This window comes from Tetrapisispora phaffii, chromosome 4 (genome assembly GCF_000236905.1).
Source record: "Tetrapisispora phaffii CBS 4417 chromosome 4, complete genome".
NCBI lineage: Eukaryota > Fungi > Ascomycota > Saccharomycetes > Saccharomycetales > Saccharomycetaceae > Tetrapisispora > Tetrapisispora phaffii.
The window spans coordinates 33,238-60,748 of record NC_016523.1 but is presented as its reverse complement, the minus strand read 5'-3'; the positions used below and the strand labels follow the sequence as shown (position 1 = coordinate 60,748).

General features: G+C 35.6%; 12 protein-coding genes across 12 annotated transcripts; 8 read left to right on the top strand and 4 right to left on the bottom strand.

The window, feature by feature from the left end:
• Positions 1 to 542: 542 nt before the first annotated feature.
• RIM15 (protein kinase RIM15) lies at positions 543 to 5,153 on the top strand (the record flags this gene model as incomplete). Its single annotated transcript, XM_003685066.1, has 1 exon — positions 543 to 5,153. The coding sequence occupies one exon, from the start codon at positions 543 to 545 to the stop codon at positions 5,151 to 5,153; it is 4,611 nt and encodes a 1,536-aa protein (XP_003685114.1).
• Positions 5,154 to 5,689: 536 nt separating this feature from the next.
• FRS1 (phenylalanine--tRNA ligase subunit beta) lies at positions 5,690 to 7,477 on the top strand (the record flags this gene model as incomplete). The annotated part of the gene is made up of 1 exon (XM_003685065.1): positions 5,690 to 7,477. One exon carries the CDS (start codon positions 5,690 to 5,692, stop codon positions 7,475 to 7,477), a length of 1,788 nt encoding a protein of 595 aa, XP_003685113.1.
• A 127-nt stretch (positions 7,478 to 7,604) lies between these two features.
• On the bottom strand, positions 7,605 to 10,781 carry MIL1 (Mil1p; the record flags this gene model as incomplete). Its single annotated transcript, XM_003685064.1, has 1 exon — positions 7,605 to 10,781. One exon carries the CDS (start codon positions 10,779 to 10,781, stop codon positions 7,605 to 7,607), a length of 3,177 nt encoding a protein of 1,058 aa, XP_003685112.1.
• A 679-nt stretch (positions 10,782 to 11,460) lies between these two features.
• Positions 11,461 to 12,343, top strand: RPL22B (60S ribosomal protein eL22; the record flags this gene model as incomplete). Its single annotated transcript, XM_003685063.1, has 2 exons — positions 11,461 to 11,472; positions 11,993 to 12,343. The coding sequence occupies 2 exons, from the start codon at positions 11,461 to 11,463 to the stop codon at positions 12,341 to 12,343; spliced, it is 363 nt and encodes a 120-aa protein (XP_003685111.1).
• Positions 12,344 to 13,028: 685 nt separating this feature from the next.
• MOB2 (Mob2p) lies at positions 13,029 to 14,180 on the top strand (the record flags this gene model as incomplete). The annotated part of the gene is made up of 1 exon (XM_003685062.1): positions 13,029 to 14,180. The coding sequence occupies one exon, from the start codon at positions 13,029 to 13,031 to the stop codon at positions 14,178 to 14,180; it is 1,152 nt and encodes a 383-aa protein (XP_003685110.1).
• A 155-nt stretch (positions 14,181 to 14,335) lies between these two features.
• Positions 14,336 to 18,304, bottom strand: RPO41 (DNA-directed RNA polymerase; the record flags this gene model as incomplete). The annotated part of the gene is made up of 1 exon (XM_003685061.1): positions 14,336 to 18,304. One exon carries the CDS (start codon positions 18,302 to 18,304, stop codon positions 14,336 to 14,338), a length of 3,969 nt encoding a protein of 1,322 aa, XP_003685109.1.
• Positions 18,305 to 19,110: 806 nt separating this feature from the next.
• Positions 19,111 to 20,466, bottom strand: TUB2 (beta-tubulin; the record flags this gene model as incomplete). The annotated part of the gene is made up of 1 exon (XM_003685060.1): positions 19,111 to 20,466. One exon carries the CDS (start codon positions 20,464 to 20,466, stop codon positions 19,111 to 19,113), a length of 1,356 nt encoding a protein of 451 aa, XP_003685108.1.
• Positions 20,467 to 20,763: 297 nt separating this feature from the next.
• Positions 20,764 to 21,351, top strand: TPHA0D00290 (uncharacterized protein; the record flags this gene model as incomplete). The annotated part of the gene is made up of 1 exon (XM_003685059.1): positions 20,764 to 21,351. One exon carries the CDS (start codon positions 20,764 to 20,766, stop codon positions 21,349 to 21,351), a length of 588 nt encoding a protein of 195 aa, XP_003685107.1.
• A 148-nt stretch (positions 21,352 to 21,499) lies between these two features.
• On the top strand, positions 21,500 to 22,336 carry PER33 (Per33p; the record flags this gene model as incomplete). Its single annotated transcript, XM_003685058.1, has 1 exon — positions 21,500 to 22,336. The coding sequence occupies one exon, from the start codon at positions 21,500 to 21,502 to the stop codon at positions 22,334 to 22,336; it is 837 nt and encodes a 278-aa protein (XP_003685106.1).
• Positions 22,337 to 22,756: 420 nt separating this feature from the next.
• Positions 22,757 to 23,380, top strand: YPT1 (Rab family GTPase YPT1; the record flags this gene model as incomplete). The annotated part of the gene is made up of 1 exon (XM_003685057.1): positions 22,757 to 23,380. One exon carries the CDS (start codon positions 22,757 to 22,759, stop codon positions 23,378 to 23,380), a length of 624 nt encoding a protein of 207 aa, XP_003685105.1.
• Positions 23,381 to 23,724: 344 nt separating this feature from the next.
• Positions 23,725 to 24,282, bottom strand: SND2 (Snd2p; the record flags this gene model as incomplete). Its single annotated transcript, XM_003685056.1, has 1 exon — positions 23,725 to 24,282. The coding sequence occupies one exon, from the start codon at positions 24,280 to 24,282 to the stop codon at positions 23,725 to 23,727; it is 558 nt and encodes a 185-aa protein (XP_003685104.1).
• A 745-nt stretch (positions 24,283 to 25,027) lies between these two features.
• On the top strand, positions 25,028 to 26,719 carry ACT1 (actin; the record flags this gene model as incomplete). Its single annotated transcript, XM_003685055.1, has 2 exons — positions 25,028 to 25,037; positions 25,602 to 26,719. 2 exons carry the CDS (start codon positions 25,028 to 25,030, stop codon positions 26,717 to 26,719), a joined length of 1,128 nt encoding a protein of 375 aa, XP_003685103.1.
• Positions 26,720 to 27,511: the final 792 nt, after the last annotated feature.

The window sequence follows — 27,511 nt, the reverse complement described above, 5'->3', positions numbered from 1 at the left end:
ATATACAATGTTTATTTATTTACGCGAAACGCGTAAATAAATAAACATTGTCTTTCATTGATGCATCACGTGATACCATGACTATCTGCAATATAGAGAAGTCCCCGATTTCCAAAACTGCACTATCAAAAAATGCAACATACTTTATACCCCATAGTAAGTAGAATTAGATATAATGACTACTGTGGATAGTTTGAATAATGGATAGTTTAAGTAATGTTGTTTGGGTAAGATTGTCTAGGTTTCAGGTACGTTGCTGAGGAATAGTTTCTATGCCCATTCGATAGAGTTATTGCAATGTCCTATGCATTATATTCTTCTGTTCCTTTTGTGCGAATTCAATTTACAAGATCATTTTAGAGCCATTCTTTGTAATATAAAAATAGATAGCAACACTGTCATATATAACTAAGAATAATCTTCTATTTTATTTGATCTGAGTGAGAAGTTACCTGATTCTAAAACGCTGCCTAGATTGAATTATCGTGTTAGGGGGGAATTATAAGTTTCGTCAGTAAGGTAAACATATACTGTTGATAAGAATGATGAATATAACTAGATCAGCTTCAAATTCTTCCTCAGGGTCGTCTACGAATTATGAAAAATATTTGAATCTGGCGACAGAATCAAATCCTTCCATGATTTTGGAATTAGATTTGCTCGGCAATATAAGATACATCTCCCCTATATGGGAACAAATAATAGGCACAAAATTACCAGAAGTAGGCTCTTCGATGTCAGATATAATCATTGGTTCAGAGACTGATAAAGGCGTCTTTAATGAAGTTATAAAAATATGGGCAGACAATGATTCCGTCTCTTATACAGTTACTTTCGGTCTGCATGGGAAATATTCAGAAGTTGTAACAATGGAAGCTTGTGGTGTTTTGATTCATGACAGCATCACTAATAAGGCAACACATTCAATGTGGATAATGAAACCAATAGATGAACAGTTAAAGGATGACTACCTTCGGACATCATCCAGACTTCCAGAAGAATTTATAAAAATTTTAGGGTTTGGGAGTCATATTTTCTTAGATTATCTTAATTTTGTGCAGTCACAGCTCTGTCTTGATGAATCGAATCTTCCAACCCCAAACTTAGAGCTATGTAGAGTCTGTGAAACGTTTGTACCTGACTGGTGGCTAGAGAGCCATTCTAAATCGTGCGTGTGCGAACATCGAATACAGTCATTGATTCAACTTCTTCAAGAAAATTTAGTAGAACATTGTAATTACCTTTATTCTATTACAAAAGAAAATGACTCAAATGAAGACTCAGATAATGATAGTACAATATCAAATTATTTCAATTTTGAATATAAAGGATATGCATCAAAAATTTCTCCAGCAACTATAGCAAACTTGATTGATTTATGTGAACTAGCGATGGCAGCAAATATTAGTCAAATACAAAAACCTTCCGATAATACCAGAATTCATACAAACACAGCTTTTAGAGCAATTGAGGGATCTCAGCAGATGGATAAGTTTGATTTTTCACCAAATACCCAAACTATTATTCAAGAAGTAACAAATTGGAGACCTCCTTATATTGATGAACCAGATCAAGGATTAACTTTGCTTGTTGAACACACAACAAAAATTTCAAAGGATAAAATTGATGCCCTATTAAGATTAGACAATGCAATGACATTTTCATACAGATTAAAAAACGAAGTCAATAACTATGTCTTCCAACTTATAATAGAACAGATAGAGAATAACAGGTTATTTTTAACCCATTCGATGGGTTCCCCTATTATTAGACAAAACTTGACAGCAAAGGAAAATAGTATAGATAGCGATATACAGTCAAATATACCTTCCTCATCGCAACAAACTTTAACACATGGAGATTCAATTGATAATATTCAGCAAAATAACACTAGTATCGCAAATATAGCATCGCCACAATCTCAAAGGCCTCAAACAGGAACATTATTTGCCGACGCATACTTAAATGAAGATGTCATACCGAACTCTGAAGTCCAACAAGATGATAGTCTTCTTGGTAACAAAGAAGGCAGTAAGACTCAGTGGAGTTCGAAAATAGACGGTTTCCATTCCAGATCCATAACGCCAAAACAAACTATAGAGAGTGCTGAAAAAATAGAAAATAATTCATCTATGTCTATGACCGATGGCTTAAAAATTAGCATATTTAATAATATTATGGATCCAAATACACCAAAATTAAGAAGTGATTCGTATATAAACCTACAGAACACTGGCAACCCCACTTCAAGACATAAAATTGCAGTTCCAAACTCGTTTGTACTACCAAAAATGAAAACAAGTATTGTAGTAACACCTAGAAAAGGATCTCCACTTTTAACCTCATCATCATCTGCCTCAAATATCAACTCATTGAATCAGATATCGCGGTCTAGTAGCACTACAAAAAACATTATAGATAAATGTCGCTCCCCAATTTCTTCCCCTCGCGTAAGCATCAATAATCTAATGACACCAGATCAGGTTGTGAATATGAACTCTGTGTTGAAGCAACCATTATCTCCTTTACTTTTAGCCACAAACCCAGTTAAAAATTTAAACCCAAATATAAAAAACTATGACGTTATTAAACCTATTAGTAAGGGTGCATACGGTAACGTGTATTTGGGTCGCAAAAAATTGACTGGTGATTATGTTGCAATTAAAGTCCTAAGGAAATCAGATATGATCGCAAAAAATCAAGTAACAAACGTTAAATCAGAAAGAGCGATAATGATTGTCCAAAGCGAAAAACCGTATGTCGTAAATCTATTTGAATCTTTTCAAAATAAAGATAATTTATTTTTGGTTATGGAATACTTACCAGGTGGTGATTTAGCAACCGTCATAAAAATGATGGGCTATTTACCTGATAACTGGGTCAAGCAATATATTTGTGAGATTGTGATAGGTGTTGCAGATATGCATGAAAACGGTATTATCCATCATGATTTAAAACCTGAAAATTTATTGATTGATAAAAAGGGCCATCTTAAATTGACTGATTTTGGTTTGTCGAGAGCAGGTTTAGTTCACCGTCACCAAAATAGACCACAATTAGGAAACCGATTGAGCATTTCAAGTAGTCATTCAAACTCATCAAAAAATAATAACAATTACGATGATATGAATAATGCAAACATTATTCTAGATGGCATTATTCGAGACCGAGATAGAAGACATTCAAACTCTAGTTCAATTTCAAATATTGAACCGCTAATGTTAAATAAAAATGATTCTTCTGGGTCATTCCCGTTTGATGATTTCACATCAACCACTGCAAATAACAATTCGGCAAGTCATAAAAAACAATATTGCTCTTTGCATTCTGAAAATCAAGAGTCAACAACATTGAGCGACTACGCATTATATCATCCAAATGATTCTAAAAACAAAGCAAATTTCTTTGGAACACCAGATTACCTTGCACCAGAAACTATTCGAGGTATATTCGAAGGTAACCAATGTGATTGGTGGTCAGCTGGGTGTATTTTATTTGAAATGTATTTCGGATATCCACCTTTCCATGGTAAAGATATTCAATCTGTGTTTGAGAATATTTTACTAGATGACATCCACTGGCCAAACTTTTCATCTCCTGAAGAAGAACGTGAATGTATTTCGCCTGAAGCAAAAGATTTGATCACAAAATTTTTGATCAAAGATCCTCTAAAGAGAATGGGAACTGGTGGTATCTCAGAAATCCAAGAACATAGTTATTTCAATGACGTTAACTGGGATGGTGTTTACGAAGAAGAAGCGTCCTTTATTCCAAATGTTGAACACCCAGAAGACACTGATTATTTTGAGCTAAGGGGTGCAGTATTAGAAGATTTAGGTGAAGATTTGGATGACATTGTAGATACAAAAATAGATGATAGCAATATTGAAGATTCGATTAATATATCTAAAGTATTATCAGAAGGTTCACAATTCAAAGGTACCACTAGTGCAGTATTTGAGCGTCCAAACATTAATACTCCTGTTAATAAAACTAATATTTCAACACTCTTTGAAGCTGATTCGAGAAGATTTAGTGATCCAAGTTCGCCAACAGTTAAGTCACCTTTGTCGGGGCTTTCGCAGCATTTAAGGGAACGAAGGCACAGTAAATTATCTGACTCAAAAGGTGATTTTGGTTCTTTTAACTACAGAAATCTTGTCGCACTAGATAAGGCTAATAAAGATGCAATAAATAGGCTAAAATCAGAACATCTTATGGAACTACAAAGTTCCAATAGAAGAACATCGACAGCATCTATACCTAGTTCGTCATCTGACAGCTCTATTGTTAAAGTTAGACAATCTCGTACTTCTATATCAAATAATTCAGCTAAAGGACATGCACATAACTCCTCGACAGTATCTGAATTATCTTTTAGATCAATTTCCCCAGAGCGAACTACTGCTATATATGGACAGAAAATCCCAACTACAAATAAGGGAACTAATCCTGAAGTTGTTGAGGGACAAAATTTGTCTAGTTATAGTAAAAACGATGATACAAATCCCCTTAAATTGGAGATGCCTTCAACCCCTATACAAGCAAATAAACCTTACGTGTTGACACATTCTCCATTTACAGCAAGATCTTTGAGTACATCCAAAACTGGAAGCGGTAAAAAGAACTCTGAGGAATCAAGTGCAGAGGAAGTTGATAAACTACAGGCTATCTCAAAAATCCAGTCAGTCAGGAACAGAAGGAAAAGTGCTAGAAAAAACTCATCAAATGTAGAACAGATGTTATTCAAATTGGATATACTATTATGCGAACCAATTCCTATTCATCGATACTATATTACCAAAGATTTAGAAACTCTCGGCTGTACCGTTGTGAGTGTGGCTGCTGGGGACGAGCTAATCAGTAGGGCGACTAGCGGGATCAAATTTGATCTGATTATAACTGCATTGAAATTGCCAAAGCTTGGAGCAGTCGATATAGTTAAATTATTAAAACATACTAATGGTATCAACTCTTTCACGCCAGTTGTTGCCGTGACAAGTTATTACCATGAGGCTACAAATGCAAACATTTTCAGTGATGTCTTCGAGAAGCCAATCACACTGGATGTATTAAAGAAATTAGTATCCAAGTATGCATTGCTAAAATCACAAATGGAAGAGGATTCTATATTAAGTGATAACGAACCATAGTGAATAAAACGCTTAGCATTAACGTTTTCAAGAACGGGACAAAAGAAATAATTATCTGTATTATTTGATAATTATATTATTAACTGAAAACTACCTCATATTCTCAAAAATATCATACCAGCTACTATTGCCATTATATAGAGTACATAAATGCATAAATTTAATTGATTGTTCATATAATATGACATGCTCTATCCATTCCAATCATTTAGAACTGTTGACATGGTGCAAATGTCTTTAGCGACGCTATCAAGTCTCGTTTTTCACGAACGGGCGTCAAAATAATTGTCAATTTAAACTAAATCACCTTCATTGAAAATGTTAATGAATGAAAAAAAATTTGATTTTACCAATTGGAATATAATTGACTCACTAATTTTAAATAGAGTAGTTAATATATGTCATTGTTTCTGTTCTAACAATTGTTTTTTAGTTGATGCCTTGTTTAGTTTTCTAAATTACTTGTTTGATATACTCTTTTGTTGTTCTTTAACTGGCCAATTGTAAGTTGTTAGAATCCAACGAATAAAGCCAAAATGCCTACCGTCTCTGTTTTAAAGCAACAATTGTTCGATCTTTTAGGTAAGAACTACACCAATGAAGAATTCGATGAACTATGTTTCGAATTTGGTATCGAATTGGATGAAGACACTACCGAAGAAGCCTTAAAGAATAATGAAGAACCACAATTGAAGATTGAAATTGGTGCGAACCGTTATGATCTATTATGTATTGAAGGTATCGCCCAATCCTTGAATGAATATCTAGGTAGAGCTGAATCTCCAAAATACAAATTGACTGCTCCTACCACTAAGTTGATTGTTGACCCTACCGTTGCCCAAATAAGACCATACTGTGCCTCCGCAATCTTAAGGAATATTAAATTTGATGCAAAGTCATATGCTTCTTTTATTGCTCTGCAAGATAAATTACATTCTAATTTATGTAGAAACAGATCTTTGGTTGCTATGGGTACTCATGATTTGGATACTATGCAATTGCCAGTTCATTACCGCGCTTTGCCACCAAAGGACATCAAGTTTGTTCCATTGAATCAAACTAAAGAATTTAATGGTGAAGAACTTATTGAGTTCTACAACCAACCAGAACAAAAGAGTAACATTGGTCGTTTCACTCACATTATCGAAGATTCTCCTGTGTTCCCAGTTATTATGGATGACAATGATGTTGTTTGTTCTTTACCACCATTGATCAATTCTGAACATACTAAAATCTCTATGGATACACGTAATATCTTCATTGATATTACTGCTACTGATAAGACTAAGGCTGAAATTGTTGTTAATATGTTAGTTTCTATGTTTTCTCGTTATTGTGATGAACCATTCACTGTCGAACCAGTTACGATCGAATCCGATCACAATGGGGAATCTCGTGTATGCCCAGATATCTCCGAGAGAGTCATGGATGTTTCCATTAAATACATTAACTCATGTTTAGGTTTAGAACAAACTCCAGAAGAAATTGCTGCTTGTTTAAAAAAAATGTCTTTAAAGGCTGTCTCCAGCACTGAAAATAAGGATGTTATGCATGTCTCTATCCCAATTACCAGACCAGATATCTTACATCGATGTGATATCATGGAGGATGCAGCTGTTGGTTATGGTTATAATAACTTGCCAAAGGGTGAAAAATTATCAAATGCTAATTTCATCTCAACTCCATTACCAATTAATAAAGTATCTGATATCTTCAGAGCTGCTTCTGCTCAGGCCTCTTGGGTTGAAGTTTTGCCATTAACTTTATGTTCACACGATGAGAATTTCAAATTCATAAGAGTTGAAGATGACGGTACCAAGGTTGTACAGTTAGCTAACCCAAAGACTTTAGAATATCAAGTCGTTAGAACTACTTTATTACCAGGTATTTTAAAGACTGTAAAGGAAAACAGAAAACATTCGCTTCCTATCAAGTTATTCGAAACTGGCGATGTTGTTTTCAAGAACGAACAATTAGAAAGAAAGGCATACAATGAACGTCATTGGGGTGCTATTTATGTTGGTAAGAACTCTGGTTTTGAAATTATTCAAGGTTTATTAGGTAAAATAATGCAGACATTCAGAACAAATTGGTTAATTGACTATGGCGTTAGTTCTTCTGGTAGAGGTTACTGGATTGAAGAAGACAAAAGTTTAACCACATACTTTGAAGGTAGAGGTGCTAGAATTATGTTCAGAAGCAAAGAAGGTGAACAAGCTCAACAAATCGGTCATTTAGGTGTTTTGCATCCAGAAGTTATGAACAATTTTGATATTCCTCATGCTGCTTCTTACGTTGAGATAAATGCCGAAGTCTTTTTGTAATTTAAATAATATTTTATAAACTAATACAATCATGAATAGAAACTCTCTAATAGAAGCATAGTATAATAAATTATGAATTTTATAATATTAATCTACGGTTAGATTCTATACGTCATTATAAGTGAAATTATATATCATCAGGAAATGAAAATGAAATGTTTCTTCCATTACTATTCATCTCCTCATCTTTAGGCAATACAGGACGTCCAGCACTTAGTAAAGAAAAATTATTAGGATTCTCAGGCGGTTTTCTATAAACTTGTGAATCTGGTTTAGTTAGCTCCATTAAATCAATTGGTTCGCTCAAAGGTTTGCCGTCTTTACTATTTTTTTTATTCATTGCAGAACGAATGTTAGCCAATTCTTGCATCAAAGCACCATGATCAACTAATGAATTATCTTTTCTCTTCGATCCGGTACTTCCAGAAGCCAAAGCTGATGTATTAGACCTTCCTTCTTCGACTGATTGTTCAACCATTGTTTGCCACTTGGATTTTTTTGGTTTCATCCAGCCTGATAACCAGCCATTGTTTTTCTTATCAGCAGCAAGTTTCTGCTGCGCAACATTGACATCATTCATTAGTTGTCTTTGTCTGCTCACCTCTTCTGGATCCATCGTTTCTTCGATTTCAGCAAATTCATCACTTGTTACAGGAATATTTAAGGCTTTCAGCAGTTTTGGTATATTTTCACGATATTTCAAATGACCTTCGACAATTTTAGAGCAATCAAAATTTTCTATGCCTTCAATTCCTTCAATTTTACTAATACCCATAATTGATCTAAATCCACCAGAAGTAGCACGAAATAGATAAGCTAAAACCCAATCGATGTTTGAGTAACCATTTATAAATCTCCCACTAACAACAGAACGTGCCATGACTAAATGTTCCTTATTTTTAACTGTTGGAGTACCAAATATAATTACGTTCTCAACGATTCCCATTGCTTTTCTTTTACACAATTCGACTAGACATGAAAAAATAACTCTTGAGCCTAAGGAGAACCCAACCAAAGTCATAGGACGATCACCTAAATTTCTAGCAACTAATGTATCTGCTAGAATTAAACCAGCTGCCCATGCTCTATCCAGTGAAACATTCCAAGGGTTATCGATTAGATAACCTAATTTCGATAGAGCCATAGGGACTTGGATAGAGGCCATGAATGCAGTTAAAATCGTCGCACCTAAAACTTGTTGTATAGTTTGTGTAAATACCTCACTTGCCAAAATATTGATTGTTTGACCAACAGATCTTAACATCTCAGGTTCCCAGTATAAAGAATATAGATCACCTTCAATTGGATCGACAGTAGAAAATGGTAATCGAACATCATCTACATTACCAATCATCCAACCACTTACACTTAAAATTAGATTCAACCTACGATTATTATGTAAGGGTCTGAACTCGAATGTCCTGACACTGCCCATTCTTTTCGACATACCTTGAGCACCGATCTTGGCACCAATTGCAGTACTCGTTACAGCTACAGTAGCTGTACCACCAATACCAGTTAAGAACCCAGTAGCACCAGTAACACCCATTGTTGACAGACCAGCTGCTATACCAGCACCGATAACTGGGGCTAATAAACCTCCACTTAACCCTAACACTAGCGAACCGCCAACCATCGCTAACCCCACATATGCCAATTTTTTCTTCTTATTTTTCTTACGTCTACGAGTAGCATGCATGTGTTCATTCCAAACTTGATCTTCAGTTGATTGTTCTAGATCAAGTGAGTCTGTAATGCGCTTTTCAAACTCGTCAATTTCCATTTTTGTAATATTCAATGCTTTAGCAAACTTGATCAATAACGTTCTTGCTCTTGAATCATAAGCTGAATTTTGCAATTGTAACAAGAAAAGATCACAGATAATAGTCCAAGCAACATCAACATTAAGCTCTCTGTCCTTTATGTTTTCAGCATCAATAATTTCGCGTGGAGGTGATGGATTTATGCTTTCTTTTGAGTTATTTGAAGTATTCTTTATATCTGCAGATTCTGTTATTGTGATATCATTCATATCGTTAGTAACATCCTCTTTGTTGCCATCATCATTCTTAAAATCTGAATTTAAATCATTAGTATCTACTTCGGTAACTTTACCTTCTTTTTCTAGTTCATTATCATCGTCTGAAATCACGGCATCGTCCGTGAATGGATTTTCTATCGTAGTTGTTGTCTTTAGACATTTCACTAAGTCTTCCAATATGATACCATGTAATGATAGTTTTTCAACCATTTTTACTTCAACATCAGTAATTTCTAAATGTTTATAAAGACGTGAAGTTACATCAACTTTCCACGCAGCCATTGCTTTTTGAGTATATTGAAGTCTCTGTGCAAGTTTTTTATGCGATTTTATGTCAACACATAAAGATAAATGAGCCAGTTCCTCACACATTTCATTTGTCAAAACGTTGATTGCACCAGCATATGCAATTTTTTCATTACCAGACAACAGATTTTTCGTAATATTTAGCTGCTTATTAGTATCAACATCAATTAATTCTTCAGTCTCATATTCATACTCATCATAGAACTTCGAATGAACATCAACTTTATTAGGTGACTCAATAGATAATTTGGAATGATTTGAATTTAGCAGTTTTTTATGACTAAATAAAAAATCAGTTTTTTTATTGTTTAAATAGCTTCTTTGAACTTGATCTTCTGTACCAACTTTCGTATAACCAAAAACATTTCCTTTCTTGCTTTCATTTGTGTTTAGATTATCGTTACTCTGAGTTTGTGATAGATTTTGTTGTGACTGTGACAGTGAATTGGAACTATGTATCTTGTATGGTTTAACTTCTAGTTCGCCTTTATTGTTATAAATATTATGTGAGGCAACTGTTGGCATTGTTTGCCATTCATCGGAACTATCAGAATTATTTTCGTCAGACCCAAATTCATCATGGTCTAAAGCATTATTAGAGACAATCACGGAAACATCCGAGTTTACACTTACCCTCGATGGAACATTTGAAAGTTCCGATTGAATCTTCCCATTCTCATTATTATCATTACTATCATTAATTCTTACCTCCCCAGTATCAACAAACAACTCTAAAAATGGATTAGAATCAAGCCCTACGGATAATTCATTTTCGATATGATCATTCCCTATGTTAAACGCTGGATCATTATCATATCGACAGTCATCAAAACTTTGAGTATTATCAACCGGATTATCAAGTTTTTCACCAGATTCAACAGTACTGTTATTACGCACCTTCTTACCAATCTTTAGACCTTTTAAAGTAATTCCTAAATCTTCTTCACTATCTGACATCGCCGATGATCTGTTTCAAAATTCTTAGGAACTATAAATGTATATTGGAGTTTTTCTTCAGGATGTCCCCAGTCAGAGCTCCAATTTTCGCCTGGGATTACCTTGAAAGCAGCTATTTATCAACACCAATGCAAATGACGTTGATGTTCAGCTGAGATATTAATAATAAGAAACATATATGAATAATCATAGTGTTAATTCTATACTGGTATTTTTAAACCTTTACAGCATTCTATATCTTACTATTATCTTGAAAACTCTGAGTCACTATCAACGATAACTTAAAAATCATCTAAACTTTCAAGTGACTGCAACACCCAGCCATCCTCAAATGTTTAATTTTTTTAATTTTTTTAATTTTTAAGTCTAATGGATTGTGTGCTTTAACGCATTTTGCTAGTCCGCCGCACAGTTGGAAAACTGAAAAACGACGCAAAGTTAGCATGCTCTTTGAATATTGTTCACAGCTCATCGCAAAAGATACCATTCTGAATCTCTGACATCGTAACTTAAACGTTGCATTTTTGAAGTTTCAATGGTCGTAGTTCTCAACTTATAGATTCTTCAATATATAAGAGTGGCTATTTTTTTATATTACGATTACGTTCTGCTTCTTCTAGTTTCAATTTAAAAAATTTCCAAAAAAAAACTATCCATAGGACAAACTAACATAGCAACAATGGCTCCAAATGTATGTAGATAAATGTGTGGATACATTTATCAATACCTAAAAAAATAGTTACAGATATACGTGTTTTTTGAATACTTGTATTGATGATTCATAGGCCCTTTTAATACAGGAGTTCAAGTGAAGATTGGTTATTATAGAGTTTAAGTTCTATATGTATATTGAAAAGATTATATGAAACAGAACAACATTGGTGTGTGGAAATAGTTAAAATGATATTTTTATACGATTTGATTATCTTGTAATGAGGTTTAACGTATAATTATATGCTATTCTGTATTTTAAAAATTCATGCCGAATAGGAATTGTTTCAAAGCAGTTCTTATAAAGGTCTGTGATTGTTAATAGCAGTAGGCAAAAACAAAGTATTGTAACAGGAATTGACGTAAAAATTTCAAATTACTAACATTTTATATAAAAATTATTGTTTACTATGTGTTCATGTTATTCTTGTTACTCTCGTCTAGCAGATAACGATGCATTGAATTTCTGTAATATGATACTTACTATTGGTTTTTTCTAGACTTCCAGAAAGCAAAAGATCACCAAGACCTTCACCGTCGATGTTTCTTCCCCAGTTGAAAACGGTGTCTTTGACCCAGCTGCTTACGCTAAGTACTTAATCGATCACATCAAGGTCGAAGGTGCTGTCGGTAACTTAGGTAACGCTGTCACTGTCCAAGAAAACGGTTCCGTTGTTACTGTTGTTTCTACCACCAAGTTCTCCGGTAAGTACTTAAAATACTTAACCAAGAAGTACTTAAAGAAGAACCAACTAAGAGACTGGATCAGATTCGTTTCTACCAAGACCAACGAATACAAATTATCTTTCTACCAAGTCACTCCAGAAGACGAAGAAGAAGATGAAGAATAAATTAACTCGAGATAAATATAAAATAACTTTGCAAGATATATTTCTTTTTTATCTAATTTAATTTAAATTTATTCTAATTTTTTCTGAAAATTAATATTTTGAAATCTTTAAGATAGATTAATTATTCAAACTGTATATTATTAATAGGAAGATAGTATTTAAAATACATTTAATAAATGATAGGATTCATATTGGGAACTCTAAAAACTACTCTATCCATTTTCTTGATCTCTTGAACAGATGTGTTCGATGTCTTTTCCCATTTTGTTGAAATAACCTCGCACAAGCATATTTTCCGCGTATAGTAAAATCTGAAATATCAGAACATCGAAATATATATGTACCTTTCTATATAGTTATTTTATAAAGCTTACTTATTTCATTATAAGAATAATAGTAGAATGAACTCATAAGGCTGAAGATTACTTCAGAAATATAATAAGATTCGACTATTTACAAGAAGGTAAAACCTCATCAAATACTAATAACAGTATAGTGGATCATGTCGTTTTTCAGTTTCAAGTATGTACAATTTTCACTCGAGTGATAAATTAAAATGGGACTTCGATAGTTTAATTTATCAGCTCACTTAAACTGTTATAATTGGATAATTGACTCCATATTGAACAATTTTTACTAACAACGGTTTTTTGAAATAATTATATATTAATTATATATTAATTATATGAAAATATTATGCAGAAACTTTGGAAGAAATGGAAAGAAGAATAAAAATCAGACCTCTCCTCTAGCTACTCCATCAGCGCCAATGACAAACTCCATATATTCAAATACAAATGCTAGTACCTCTAGACATTCGCTACGTAGGACAAACTCACCATTGAAGAGGTCATCCACGCCGTCATCACAGCAGCAGCAGCAGCAACAACAGCAGCAGCAACAGCAGCAACNGCTACAGCAACAACAACAACAACAACAACAACAACAACAACAACAACAACAACAACAACAACAACAACAACAACAACAACAACAACAACAACAACAACAACAACAACAACAACAACAACAACAACAACAACAACAACAACAACAACAACAACAGCTACTACTACAGCAGCAACAGCAACAGCAACAGCAACATCGCCTACAATTACAACAGCAACAGCAACAGCAACAGCAACAGCAACAGCAACATGTACTACCAGAACATTCACAGGGGAGACAGATTCAGCAGCAGCAACATAAATCAGCTGTATCTCAACCTACAATTGATGAACAAGGTAATAAAAAACTCATGTTTTTAAGTGAGCCTTTTGTAAGGACTGCTTTAGTGAAAGGATCGTTCAAGACTATTGTTCAATTGCCAAAATACGTTGATGTAGGTGACTGGGTTGCCTTAAACGTCTTCGAATTTTTTACTAATTTAAACCAATTTTATGGAGTTATTGCGGAATATGTAACTCCAGAAGCTTATCCGACTATGAATGCAGGCCCTCATACCGATTTCCTATGGTTAGATGCAAATAATAGACAAGTTTCCCTACCTGCAAGTCAATATATTGATTTAGCTTTAACTTGGATTAATAATAAACTTAATGATAAAAATCTATTTCCAACAAGTAATGATGTACCATTTCCACAGAATTTCCAAAGAGATGTCCAAAGGATAATGGTTCAGATGTTCAGAATATTTGCACATATGTATTATCATCATTTTGATAAAATAATACATTTATCCTTGGAAGCTCATTGGAACTCTCTGTTTGCTCATTTTATTAGTTTCTCAAAAGAGTTTAATATTATGGATAGAAAAGATATGTATCCACTTTTATCATTAATCGAAGTCTTTGAAAGGCAAGACAAAATCATATAATTTACATAGGCATTAAATAATATGTACATATAGTAGTTAGAAAAGTCAAATATGATGAATATTATACTCTTAAAATAAGTATGTACTTCTTTAAAATAATAATATAGTTTGTTATATACAAGATGAATGCTGTTTATGAAAAAAGTTTAATGTATTCATGAAAAGAAATATAAACTTTCTTTAGTTTCTTGGACATCGAAGTTTCCTTTAGGAGGAATTGGTGGCAACTTTAATGGAATAATGATTGGCATTGAACCATATGCGCTAGCTTTAACTTCTTTAACTGCAGTAATGTGATCACTTGTTAATGAAACACTTGTGACCATTTCTTCACCTTTTTTTTTGTCTTCTGGATTATCTGAGTTTAACAATTCTTGACGAGTTCTTTCATGTTGTATTTCATCTGCCAATGTACATGAATGACCAAGCTCTTCGGATAGTTGCGCGCGGACCTGGATGATTCTTTTGGCAAGATCAGATGAACGATCTATATTAGTCACTTGAACATAATTCTTGTAACGTTCATCAAATTCATTCTTTAATCTTTGAATTAAATCTACCTCATGCAATGCAACAAATTGGTCTCTTAAAGCTTTATTCATAATATCAATGTCGCAAGCATGGGTCCAATATGAATCATGAACAGACGCAAAATCTAAACCTTTCTCACCACATGCAGAAGCTGATAATAACATATGAGACGCATCTAATGAATGAATAAAATTTGGTGGGAAACCTGCCTTTTGTCTTCTAGCATTAACAGGATTGATAGAAAAAGGATCACTAATAAATACCGTTTGAAGGTTTGTTCTCACTTGCTTTTTACTGCCTTCACGATAAGGTTGAACGATTGGCAGACCTAAAGGTGTTGTCCAGATAACTGATGACATAAAATCAGGTTTGTTTTGATTTTTGAATGATTTTTCATTAACGTCTAGTCTAATTGATCTTGAGATTTTATTAGAACATTCCCCTAACCAATCTTGAATTAGATGTGCACCATGAAACAATTCACGGATTGCCATAAAAACGTGTCTAGTTAAATACTTCGATAATTCTAAGGATTGGTTACGATTTTCAAAAACGTCTGAAAGCTGTTTGTCTATTTGAAAGGTTGCACCGACATATGTTACACCGTAGACATTTGTCATTACTGTCTGTTTTACCACTTTTCTAGTGATTTTATCTTGTAACACTTTAGCTTTCTCATCCCCCCCAGCTGCCTCCTTCTTTAATCTTTCGACTACTAAATTGGCAACATATTTGTAAACATCCATTGGTTTATCACTAGGTTTCAAATTAACTTGTTTTGCACCTTCACAGTCACCACCCAGAGCAGCATAATGTTGCAAACCATTACAAGTACCATCTTGATGGACAGGTTGATGAGAAATGAAATCTTCTGGGTTTTCCAACTTGAAAGCCTCATTTAATTCAATACATGTCGAAAGCGCTTGCCAAGGTTTATCAGCGGACTTCCACCATCCTTTCCCATTCAATGGATTCTCTGCTGAATCTTTAATGTTTTCCATATTTTCTTCAGCAAAACGCACACGGTCTTCTAATGAAGCCTTGTCAAAACCATACAGGTTAGATAAATGGACTTTGAGCCATTTTAGCCCGGATGCGCCTAGTTGTTTACCTCTCCAAAATATTAATAAACCTCTACTCATGTCATTACCTAAATGGTTAAAATGAGGAGATAAAGGATAGGCACGGCCTCTGAAATCCAAGTTATGAGGAAAGTATATCTTTTCACCAAGGAAGGCTCTTGCAATTTCTAATTTATAATTGGAATCACATCTAACAGATCTGTTACTCGAAAATTTATTTGCTATATCCTTATTTTTTAATTTCCATTGTCTGATAATTGAAGGATCAGCATCTTTAGCTGGTGGAGGTAATAAATTTAAGGTATTTTGTATACCAGGAATATCCAAGAATGGTTTCCCTGTATTCCAAACTTCGGAGATAACATTGAAAATTTTTCTATTTACAGTCCAAGGCGTGGATCCTAGGACATTTAAGCCATGGTATACTCGATCAATAGCACCTGCATCTGATACTGCTTTTAAATAAGCGACTTGTTCTGGTGAATCTTTAGATCTAATTAGAGTGGATTGAGTGTAATAATAACCACCGCATTTCCAGTTCTTCCATTCCCTTGGAGCAACCAACATTGGCAGCAGTTGAGGCTGTACAGCAGCTACCATTCTTTCACCGTTTAATTGATGGACTAAAGATTTATGGATTTTTAACACACCTAATTTTAAACCATTATGATACTGATAACTATGAGAGAAAGCTGGTACTTCACCGTAAACTTTTTCTTTGGTTACCGGATCCATGCCCCCGACTTCAATTTTTGCAACATTAATTAAATTGGAGATCATTATTGAACCAATCTTAGCACGAGCTGGTTGGGACCAAATGATTTTAGATTGCTCTATTTTGATTGACCTAAATCTCGATTTTGCACTTCTAACAAATCTTTTTAAGTTTTGAGATTGCTTAATTTCCTTAAAAATGTGTGATTCATTTTTTAAAAGCTGTTCAGATCTGAATTCCATTTCTATAGCCTTGCCTACGGCAATGACAGCCCTAGCTGTTCTCATCCCCTCGATAATTCCACCAGTAGAATTTAATTTCAATAATTCTAGGATAGTAATTACACACATTTTTTCAGGGTCGACCAAAGTAAAATATGGAGCATATTCCATTCTTAATCTATTTTGTCTAGATACTGTGCTTTTTTTTTCGGTGGAGTTCATAACTTCCTTACATTTTTCAATTTCTTGTTTTACATATGGCAACATCTTAGTGTACCACTCCCATAGTTTAACATTCAAATTTTTTTTAATGGAAATGTCACCTCTAGCCTTTGCTTCTTCAAAATCATACTTCCACCGTTCCTTTGCAGCATTTGTTGCTCTTAATTCTAGAGCTCTCTGTCTATCCTGGTTAAATTCATTTAAAGCGTCTTCGAAACGTTCACGTTCTGCTTCATTTGTCAAAGAATTTGACAATTCATAAAAATCTATAGTTTTTTGTTCATCAATGTTCAATAAATTTTTATCAGCTTCAAAATGGAAACTTTTAATTTTTTTCTTCTGATTTTCATTTAATGTCAACCCTAATAGAGTATGTCTAACAACTTTCATACCAATAGTATCTACAGCAACTAGTTTACTTGCATCTTTGTCTACAGTTGTAACCGTTGCATCAAAATCTAGCTTAGGAATTACTTCTTGATCGGCATTCATATTTACAGCGGAAGAATCATCAGCGGTTTCATTACCATCTGATGCTAAATTATGTGTATTATCTCTCTGAGAACCAATAATAGTATTTACAAGATCGTTATTTACAGGTGATTCATCCTTCACTAATGGTCTCATGACAGGAGGTATATCCATTAAGCTGATAGCATTGTATTTGGAATACAGTTTGTTGTAATCTTCTACAGTAAAAACATCAACAAAGGAAACAATTTTTCTTAATCCGTTGTTACCCATTAAAAAATAAGTTTTAATTGCATTTGCAATTTCACCTTCATCGCTAGATTTACCTGTTGACGATTTGAATGATAACGCATGATGGATCATTATCGCTAATGTCTTATCATTATATTCAGTCTCTGGAAAATGTTTTTGTAAGTCAGTTTTCACTTTTTTCTGTAACTCAGAGATACTTCCACAATTCTCCACAAATTTCATTAAATAAAAATTATAATCATCAATGAAATATGATCTGTGATGTTGAACTGTGTATAATGATTTCAAAATGGAGAAAGCTCTTTCCATATAATTTGAATGCAAGCACGCCTCCAAAAGAGACCAAAGTTGCATGACGTCTCTCTTGTGGGAGGAGACTAAATTCACAGAACTTTGAGAATTATCAAACTGTGAAAAATTTGGAGCCAAACTCACGTCTGAGGATTTCATAAAACCTAAATCACGAATATTTAAATTTGGATTCCCATTAATATGATTCATCTTCGCCACATCAGCATTATTCGCCTGGTTAAGTAAAAGAGAAGCCTTTGTAGAGATGAATCTATCTTTTGAGAAACATAATACTCTACTCTTTAAAGAAGAAAGAACCCATCTTCTCTTTGTCAGCATGGTGCTTGGAATTCTGACTGCAATTATCTATTTTCTGGACAACTATAGAAGCAACAACTATCTTGATATATCTAGTGAGACAAATTTATGGTCATTCAATACTCATTACTATGACACGACAACTCCAACGAACATTTAAAGATGGTTTGTGGATGATTAAAATATAGTTTATATATATATATTATGTAACTGCTGGTGATACATTTGTCTAGATTCTTTTCTATTTTTCCTATGTGCCCAGAATATGCCGCAGAACTGAGGAAGTGAAAAATTCAATATGTAAGAACAAGGCGTACAAGTGAACTTTTCCAATATGGTGTGTTCGTGGAAGATGAGTTGATGAGAAGGCAACTGCTAAAGAGACCTTAATGACAGTAATACACATCTTAATCATAACTATTGATGAATGGTTATGGTGATGATTAATTCAAAGTTGCAAGTTTCTGGAACGATTTGAGTGAGGATTTGTTATAGCCAAAATTGCATTTAGTTAATTATACATCGTGTGTTATTTAATAATTAAGATAGAGAGAATAAAGTATTTTTAAAAAATAGGTGAAAAGAGATATCATTTAGTTTGTGATAAATCTTACTATGAAAAATGAAGAGATTTGAAGAGTGTGGTGTGTGTGGTGGGATTAATGAAATAACAACAGATTGAAGGGTAAAATGGATATGTAAGGTTGTGATTATTCTTTTTTAATATTATTGTGTTTAGTTTTTTTTGATTTTTTGGGGCTTATTGGTACTGTATTTATAGTTGTTGTTTTTTTGTATTCTTGTTGGAATTTCTTCACTTTGATCATTTAATCAAAATTTTCAATAACTGGCTGATCATCATTAGCGTAATCAATTTCTTCTTCATCATCTTCTACAGTAGCTTCTTGGTATTGTTGGTATTCACTTACTAAATCGTTCATGTTAGACTCAGCTTCTGAAAATTCCATTTCATCCATACCTTCACTTGTGTACCAATGCAAGAAAGCTTTTCTCTTGAACATAGCGCTGAATTGGTCACCAACTCTCTTGAATAATTCTTGGATGGAAGTGGAGTTACCAATGAAGGTGGCGGACATATCGAGATCTTTTGGAGGAACGGAACATACTGCAGTTTGGACATTGTTTGGAATCCATTCGACGAAATACGACGAATTTCTGGTTTGAACCTTTAGCATCTCATCTTCTACTTCTTTAACTGATACTTTACCTCTGAAGAAGGCAGCGACAGTCAAGTATCTACCATTTCTTGGGTCCGAAGCAGCCATCATATTTCTAGCATCGAACATTTGTTGTGTCAACTCTGGCACGCTTAAAGATCTGAAGGACTGTGTGCCAATGGCTGTCAATGGCGCATAACCAACCATGAAGAAATGTAGTCTTGGGAATGGCACCAAATTGACTGCCAATTTTCTTAAATCTGAATTCAATTGACCTGGATAACGTAAAGAAGTGGTGACACCAGACATGACACTGGATACCAATTTGTTTAAATCTCCATAGGAAGGTTGGTTTAACTTTAAAGTTCTTTGACAAATATCGTACAGAGCCTCGTTGTCGATACAGAACGTTTCATCTGAATGTTCGACTAATTGATGTACGGATAAAGTGGCGTTATATGGCTCCACAACGGTGTCTGACGTCTTTGGAGAAGGCACCACGGAGAAAGTAGCCATCATTCTATCTGGAAACTCTTCTCTTATCTTGGAAATCAATAGCGTACCCATACCTGAACCGGTACCACCACCTAAGGAATGTGTAATTTGGAAACCTTGCAAAGAATCACAACCTTCAGCTTCCCTTCTAATAACATCTAGAACCGAATCGACTAATTCGGCACCTTCAGTGTAATGACCTTTTGCCCAAACATTACCTGCCGAAGATTGACCAAAAATGTAGTTGTCAGGTCTGAATAAGTTACCCATAGCAGAGTTTCTAACAGCATCGATAGTCCCCGGTTCTAAATCGACGTTGACGGATCTTGGCACCCATTTACCGGAAGAAGCTTCATTGAAATAGACACCTAGTTTAGCTTTTTGTAAATCGTCGTGGCCATGGTAGTTACCGTTGAAATCCAACCCATGTTCACCACAAATAGTTTCCCAGAACGCAGCACCGATCTGGTTACCACATTGACCTGTTGATATGTGAATAATCTCTCTCATTTGTTTGTCCTTGCTTGATAGTGTGAGTAACAATGTATACCGACGCCAATAAGCAGAATGGAAGAATAATATGAAAGTATGCCTAATAACCGTGAATATATGAATATATAGTTATATTTATATATATATGTGTGTGTGTGTGTGTGTGTGTGTATGTATGTGGGTATTTGCGTGCACAATGATGATATTGCAGTTCTATGATTGCGGCAAACACCTAAACTCTGATCTACAGCACTGACCTTATCAGCAAACCCACCTTAGCACTCACTACAAAACGGACAGGTAAGTGTTGAAACCATGTCAGCTCTAACTCTAACTGACTATCTATTGTTGATTTGTTTATCGTCAATTGTTTATTTGAAAAGTGGTCGTTGTTGTGTTGTTGATAGTTCGTGTTTCTTGTTTTGTGAAGAGAGAGCGCGGAAGCGCGGTGTCATTTGCGACGACGGGCGGATCTCCCGTTCCCGGGGCGGGCGGCGGCCGTGTTTACGGTATGCCCTGATCGGGAAAAACGATCTGGTGCCAGTGCCGGGCCGGCGCCAGTGTCAGTGTCAGCGCCAGTGTCAGTGTCAGCGTCAGTGTGTCGGTATGTTAGTGTCGGCGTGTCAGTATGTTAGTGTGTTCATATGCCGGTATGGCGGTATACCCGTGTGTGGCAGCATGCATGCTGCCACACTGCTTCATCCGCGTGTCTCTCTCTGGCCCAGCACCGGTGACCCGGCCTCGTTTCACCCGGGTAACCGCTCGGCAAAAAAAAATTTTAATGGCACAAACTTCACCTGCCAACGCCCATTGTTCTCAACCCATCACCAACCTTGGAATACAGAGACCACAATGGTATATAAAGAGAGTGGTTCGTTCTTTCTGGGACTCTTATTTCTTTGACACCTGCGTTTGTCACCAGTGGCTTTTGGCAAGCGGAAACCAGTGCTAGTGCTTTTTACCTGCCTCCATCTTACTTTTTATTGTTATTATTATATTATTATTGAAGAAGCCATTCATAACATTATTTGCATCACACTCTCTAATAGCAATGACGGGCGGTGGCAATGCCAATGGTGCAAGTCCAAGCAGCGTTCATCAAGCGTACCCTTTATCGGCCCTGCTGAGGACAAGGTTAAGGCAACCTCAATTTTATTGGTTCCTCGGCCATTTTTTGGCTCTCTACCATTTCGTTTGCCTGCATCTGTCGTTCTGGTCGTGGAACAACCAGCTCTACCACTATGAGATGTGTCTGCTGTACGTCTCGGTCACTTACACTGTCGTTCTCTACCAATTTTACAAGAGCGGGCAATTGAGGTTTGTCAGTTTGAGACAGTTCTTCAGGATTTTGAAAACTCTGGATAACTTGCAATATTTCGTGCTGGTGGCCTTCTTTTTGATATTGGCCATTACACAAATGGTCATGATAAGTGGGGTCCTGTATCCACTGATGGTCTTCTCGGTGTTCCATTTCTTGAACTATTTTAAAGAGAATTTATTACCATTTTTACCAATTAATTCCATCTTTAAAAATTTGGTTAACAACAACTTCACGAATTTCATCAATAACTACAGCAACTTCTTCTTTCAAATGGCACAATTCTTTGAGATTATTACCTGTTTGAAATTGACCCTTATTAAATTGCCGTTACTACTCGTTAAATTCCCTGTCTTAATGGTCACGAAAAACGATCTTTACACGATCCTAGCATCAATTTTTTACTTGTATTTTTTCAAACTAAGGTACCTACAATCTAAATCGATGCAACTATTGCTAACTCAATTGGTGATGAAAGCGGATTCAAATATTCCACTAAATTATAAATCGATCTGGTTGAAGTACAAGAATCTAATCAAAGTGATATTTGAAAACCTTCCAGTAGCATAGAAACATTTATATGTACATAATAAAACACACGCATACACACTCACTCACATACAGAATGCCCCCATTCGCAATTACTGTCGTCTCTTATTTGCTGTCGTGACCCTAAACAGACATCACTGCGCACGACACCCTTGTCTTATCGGAAAAATTTCTGAGCTAGCATCAACGCACATAGATAATAGTAGCTGTCATAATTAATTATAGTGTTGTTAATAATATACTTAACACAATAAATTAGTTATTATCTCTTACTGCTGACCGTTGTAAATACTTGTATCTTGATTTGTTGAGTTACAGTTGATGCCTATATTGTTATATAAAGGTAAGTTGTGTATTGGAGTTACTTTCTGTGTTTGGTTTGTCTCCTTGGAAGAAACGTATCGCAAACATAAACATACACGATAAGCACAAAGTTACACCATGAATAGTGAATACGATTACTTATTCAAATTATTGCTGATCGGTAACTCCGGTGTCGGTAAGTCTTGTCTTCTATTGAGATTCTCCGATGACACGTATACCAACGACTATATTTCCACCATTGGTGTCGATTTCAAGATTAAGACCGTCGAATTGGACGGTAAGACTGTTAAGTTACAAATTTGGGATACTGCTGGTCAAGAAAGATTTAGAACTATAACATCCTCTTACTACCGTGGCTCTCACGGTATCATTATAGTCTACGATGTCACCGATCAAGAATCCTTCAATAGTGTCAAAATGTGGTTACAAGAAATCGATCGTTACGCCACATCCACCGTTTTGAAACTATTGGTTGGTAATAAATCCGACATGACTGACAAGCGCGTAGTGGAATACGATGTCGCCAAAGAGTTTGCTGAGCAAAACAAGATGCCATTTTTAGAGACTAGTGCTTTGGACTCCACTAATGTCGAAGAAGCGTTCTTGACAATGGCCAGACAGATCAAGGAAAGTATATCTCACCAGCAACAAATCGAAATGAAATCAGGTAATGATGATAAATCAGGTAATGTCAACTTGAAAGGACAAAGTTTAGCCGCTAGCAGTAGCAGTTGTTGTTAGTTTTTTTTGTCCTCATACTGGAACTGTGAAAGAATGGGAGGGAAATAAAGATGATTTACTGTTTCTTTTTACTTTTTTATTTTCATATAGCACAATTAATTTAGCAAAATGTTAACAACTTTTATTTTTAAAGACTATAATATTTACTAAAGAGATGAATATACTAAAGGAGGTGTTAGATGTACATACGTGTGTTATTTTTTTTTAATTGTATATTTAGTTGCTGTCATACTCTGTTACCGCTAGAGATTGAAAAAACGGAGAATAAAATAAGACACCTATGTACTATAATCAAAGCAATTTGAAGATAAGCATATATATACTTGTATATTCTAACGAAAACTCTACCTGTATCTAACTTGGGCCTTATCGCCTCTCTGTTCACGTTTAGTCTGTCTCTTTGATTTGGATGGGGCAGACTCTTTTGAAATCCCGCCATCGGGCCCAGCTTGTTTCGAATCTTTTGAACCAAAGAATTGGTTTTTCAATCCATTGATCTTGTACAATACATAGAGAGGGATGACAACATAGACTACGTACCAGACTTTATTTGTGTTGAGCAGAAACTTTCCCAGATTCCCAGCCAGGGACAAATAAATCATGTCGAACATGTATTCCGTGAGTCCACCTTGCTGGTTCAAATCGAGCGAACCTTCGTGGACCAGTCTTTTCCTCTGTGCACCGCCAGTGACTTGTTCAGTTCGATAGGTTGGTCTTGCATTTTTTTCGAAAACATATAGACACGCCATGAGGGGTACGTTGAAGACTGTGTTCTTCACGAGTTGAGAAACGGAAGCGACACGCAAGTAGGAGAGCAGAACAATCGGGATAGACAGCTTATAGAGAGTGTTCAAACTCTCATTGTTAGCATTAGCCTGTTTCTTAGTAGCGTTTCCAGCCATTGCGAAGTGCGAGTGATGCGACGAGACAAGAGACAAGAGAGTAACCAATCCAACACTGAACCATTACAGAAAACACACATATATATGTGTGTGTCTGTGTGTATGTGTGCGTGCCTCTGCATAAACCATACGATGACCTTAGCATATATATATATGTATATATATATGCTAAGTATGACTATACGCTTGTGCAATGTCTAGGTGCGTGCGAACAACGCAACCCACTATGCAGCAAAAATACATAGCACGTCACGTGCATCTCACGTGACAGTGACCCAGTCACGTCACACGACACAGCCACCGTCAGATCTCTCTCCGCGCTGACAACCGCCCGCACAAACCCGTCGCCCACGTCTCCTATTTCTCCCAAAACGGACATGAAACGCACTGCGCCTACGCACGCGCGCGCGCCTGTTTCACAGCGTCTTGCAACGGCTTCCCGCTGTCCCGCTCCATTTTCTGCCCCGTCTCCGGCCGTTTCTCCGCGCCAGAACTGAGCGTTATCACGAAACTTTTCTGAAATTTCAGTTTTTCCAAATTTCTTTGTTTTCTGATTTTTATATTTTCCAATTTGCCATGTTCTCAATTTCATGATTCTTATAATGTACTTTTACACACACATATATATATATATATGTGTGTGTAAGAATAGATGTAAATTGTTGTTCTTCTGGTTCCAATTGTGTTTTCCTGTCTGTTCGCAATACACCAACAACACAAATATATAATTCTAACATAATAAACAATGGATTCTGGTATGTTTTCTTTTCATTTGTTCTTTGATAGTGAGCTGCTGCTTTGATTCGGGTCTTAACCGTTTGCTGGCCAGATCAGGTTTGTTTTTCAATTTGCATCCTCTTAGGAAATGTTCAAAAGACAGTCGTCTTTGCGTGGTTGGTGAGACTCAATTGGCTTTACGGTGTGTGTTGAATGAAGGGCCTTGGCCCTTCATTCAACACACCAATGGTCGCCGTGTGTCTGGCTCTATAACACACGCATATGGTCACAGTGCTTGGCCGGTGTTGCTATTGGGTGGCGGGGGCCGGTGGTTGACGCCTTTGTTGTCCGTCCGCGCGCGCGCGACAGTTGAAAAAGGGGGATTCGTCGCGCGTGATATTTGCAAATTGTGTGTTTCAGGGCTTCGCAGGTGAACAGAAAGAAAAAAATGTCAGGCAGTCCACTCTCTATCAAGTTTTGTCAATTCAATTGATTCAATTTTACTAACAATGCTCTTTTTCTAATTTTTAATATATTAATATTTCAATTCTGTTCGTTTTGTTACTATTAATTTATTAGGAATTTTCTTTTTTTTTGTTTAGAAGTTGCTGCTTTAGTTATTGATAACGGTTCCGGTATGTGTAAGGCCGGTTTCGCCGGTGACGACGCCCCAAGAGCTGTTTTCCCATCTATCGTCGGTAGACCAAGACACCAAGGTATTATGGTCGGTATGGGCCAAAAGGACTCTTACGTCGGTGACGAAGCTCAATCCAAGAGAGGTATCTTAACCCTACGTTACCCAATTGAACACGGTATCGTCACCAACTGGGACGATATGGAAAAGATCTGGCACCACACCTTCTACAACGAATTAAGAGTTGCCCCAGAAGAACACCCAGTCTTGCTGACCGAAGCTCCAATGAACCCAAAATCTAACAGAGAAAAGATGACTCAAATCATGTTCGAAACTTTCAACGTCCCAGCTTTCTACGTCTCTATCCAAGCTGTCTTATCTCTATACTCTTCTGGTAGAACTACCGGTATTGTCTTAGATTCTGGTGATGGTGTCACTCACGTTGTTCCAATCTACGCCGGTTTCTCCTTGCCTCACGCTATCTTAAGAATCGATTTAGCCGGTAGAGATTTAACCGACTACTTGATGAAGATCTTATCTGAACGTGGTTACTCTTTCTCTACTACCGCTGAAAGGGAAATCGTCCGTGACATTAAAGAAAAATTATGTTACGTCGCTTTAGATTTCGAACAAGAAATGCAAACTGCCGCTCAATCTTCTTCCATCGAAAAATCTTACGAATTACCAGATGGTCAAGTTATCACTATCGGTAACGAAAGATTCAGAGCCCCAGAAGCTTTGTTCCACCCATCTGTCTTAAGTTTAGAATCTGCTGGTATTGATCAAACTACCTACAATTCCATCATGAAGTGTGACATTGATGTCAGAAAGGAGTTATACGGTAATATCGTCATGTCCGGTGGTACCACCATGTTCCCAGGTATTGCTGAAAGAATGCAAAAGGAAATCACCGCTTTGGCTCCATCTTCTATGAAGGTCAAGATCATTGCTCCACCAGAGAGAAAGTACTCCGTCTGGATCGGTGGTTCTATCTTAGCTTCTTTGACTACCTTCCAACAAATGTGGATCTCCAAGCAAGAATACGACGAAAGTGGTCCATCTATCGTTCACCACAAATGTTTCTAAGCATAAAATATCTAATAAATTTAGTGATGTCTTCAACTCGGGTGGGAATCGTTTAGTACCGTTGATTGTATTCTATTTATTTTTACAAATTTTCTGTCTCTAACTTGGTTTCCTTTTAATCTCTCTTTAAAAACCTGAGGAAGAATTGCAAATTTAACCCTTTTTATATTTTGTTGTCTTAGTTAAATTTAAATCACGTAATTAAAAATAATATAAACTATATATAGTATGTGTCTTTATATTTTAAAATAAATAAATAAAAATTTTATAATATTTAGTAATTCAGCTGAACTGTTTATATGCAGTGTTGGCGATTGAACTTGCAGAAAACTTGGTGTTCCTAACAAATCATAAACAATTTATTATTTTTCAACCTAAAAAAAAAAATACAACAAGGTTGAAGCAATACAAATGTAATTGAGTTTCAATTTCGTAATTACAGGAAATTGCAAGATGCCATACATCATGGAAGACATTCTTACTGTGCAAACTTCTAAGATCTGTTCGCGAAACTTTTCACTTAGACGTATGTGATTAAACCATAGATTTGTCGATTTTAATCATTGAACAATCACTGCCATTGCAAAATTTCCGTATTTTTCTCATGATTCCAAAAGATAATCGAAATATTGACACCGTTTCATGAGTAATTGCTAGGTCTGGTATGCCCACTGACGCTTTATTTTGTGACGTCTCACAACGTATCATCTTTCTGTATGACGTACAAAGCGACGAAATTAAGTGACGAAATTGATATATTGAACGAAATCTGGAAATAGCTGTTAAGCTACT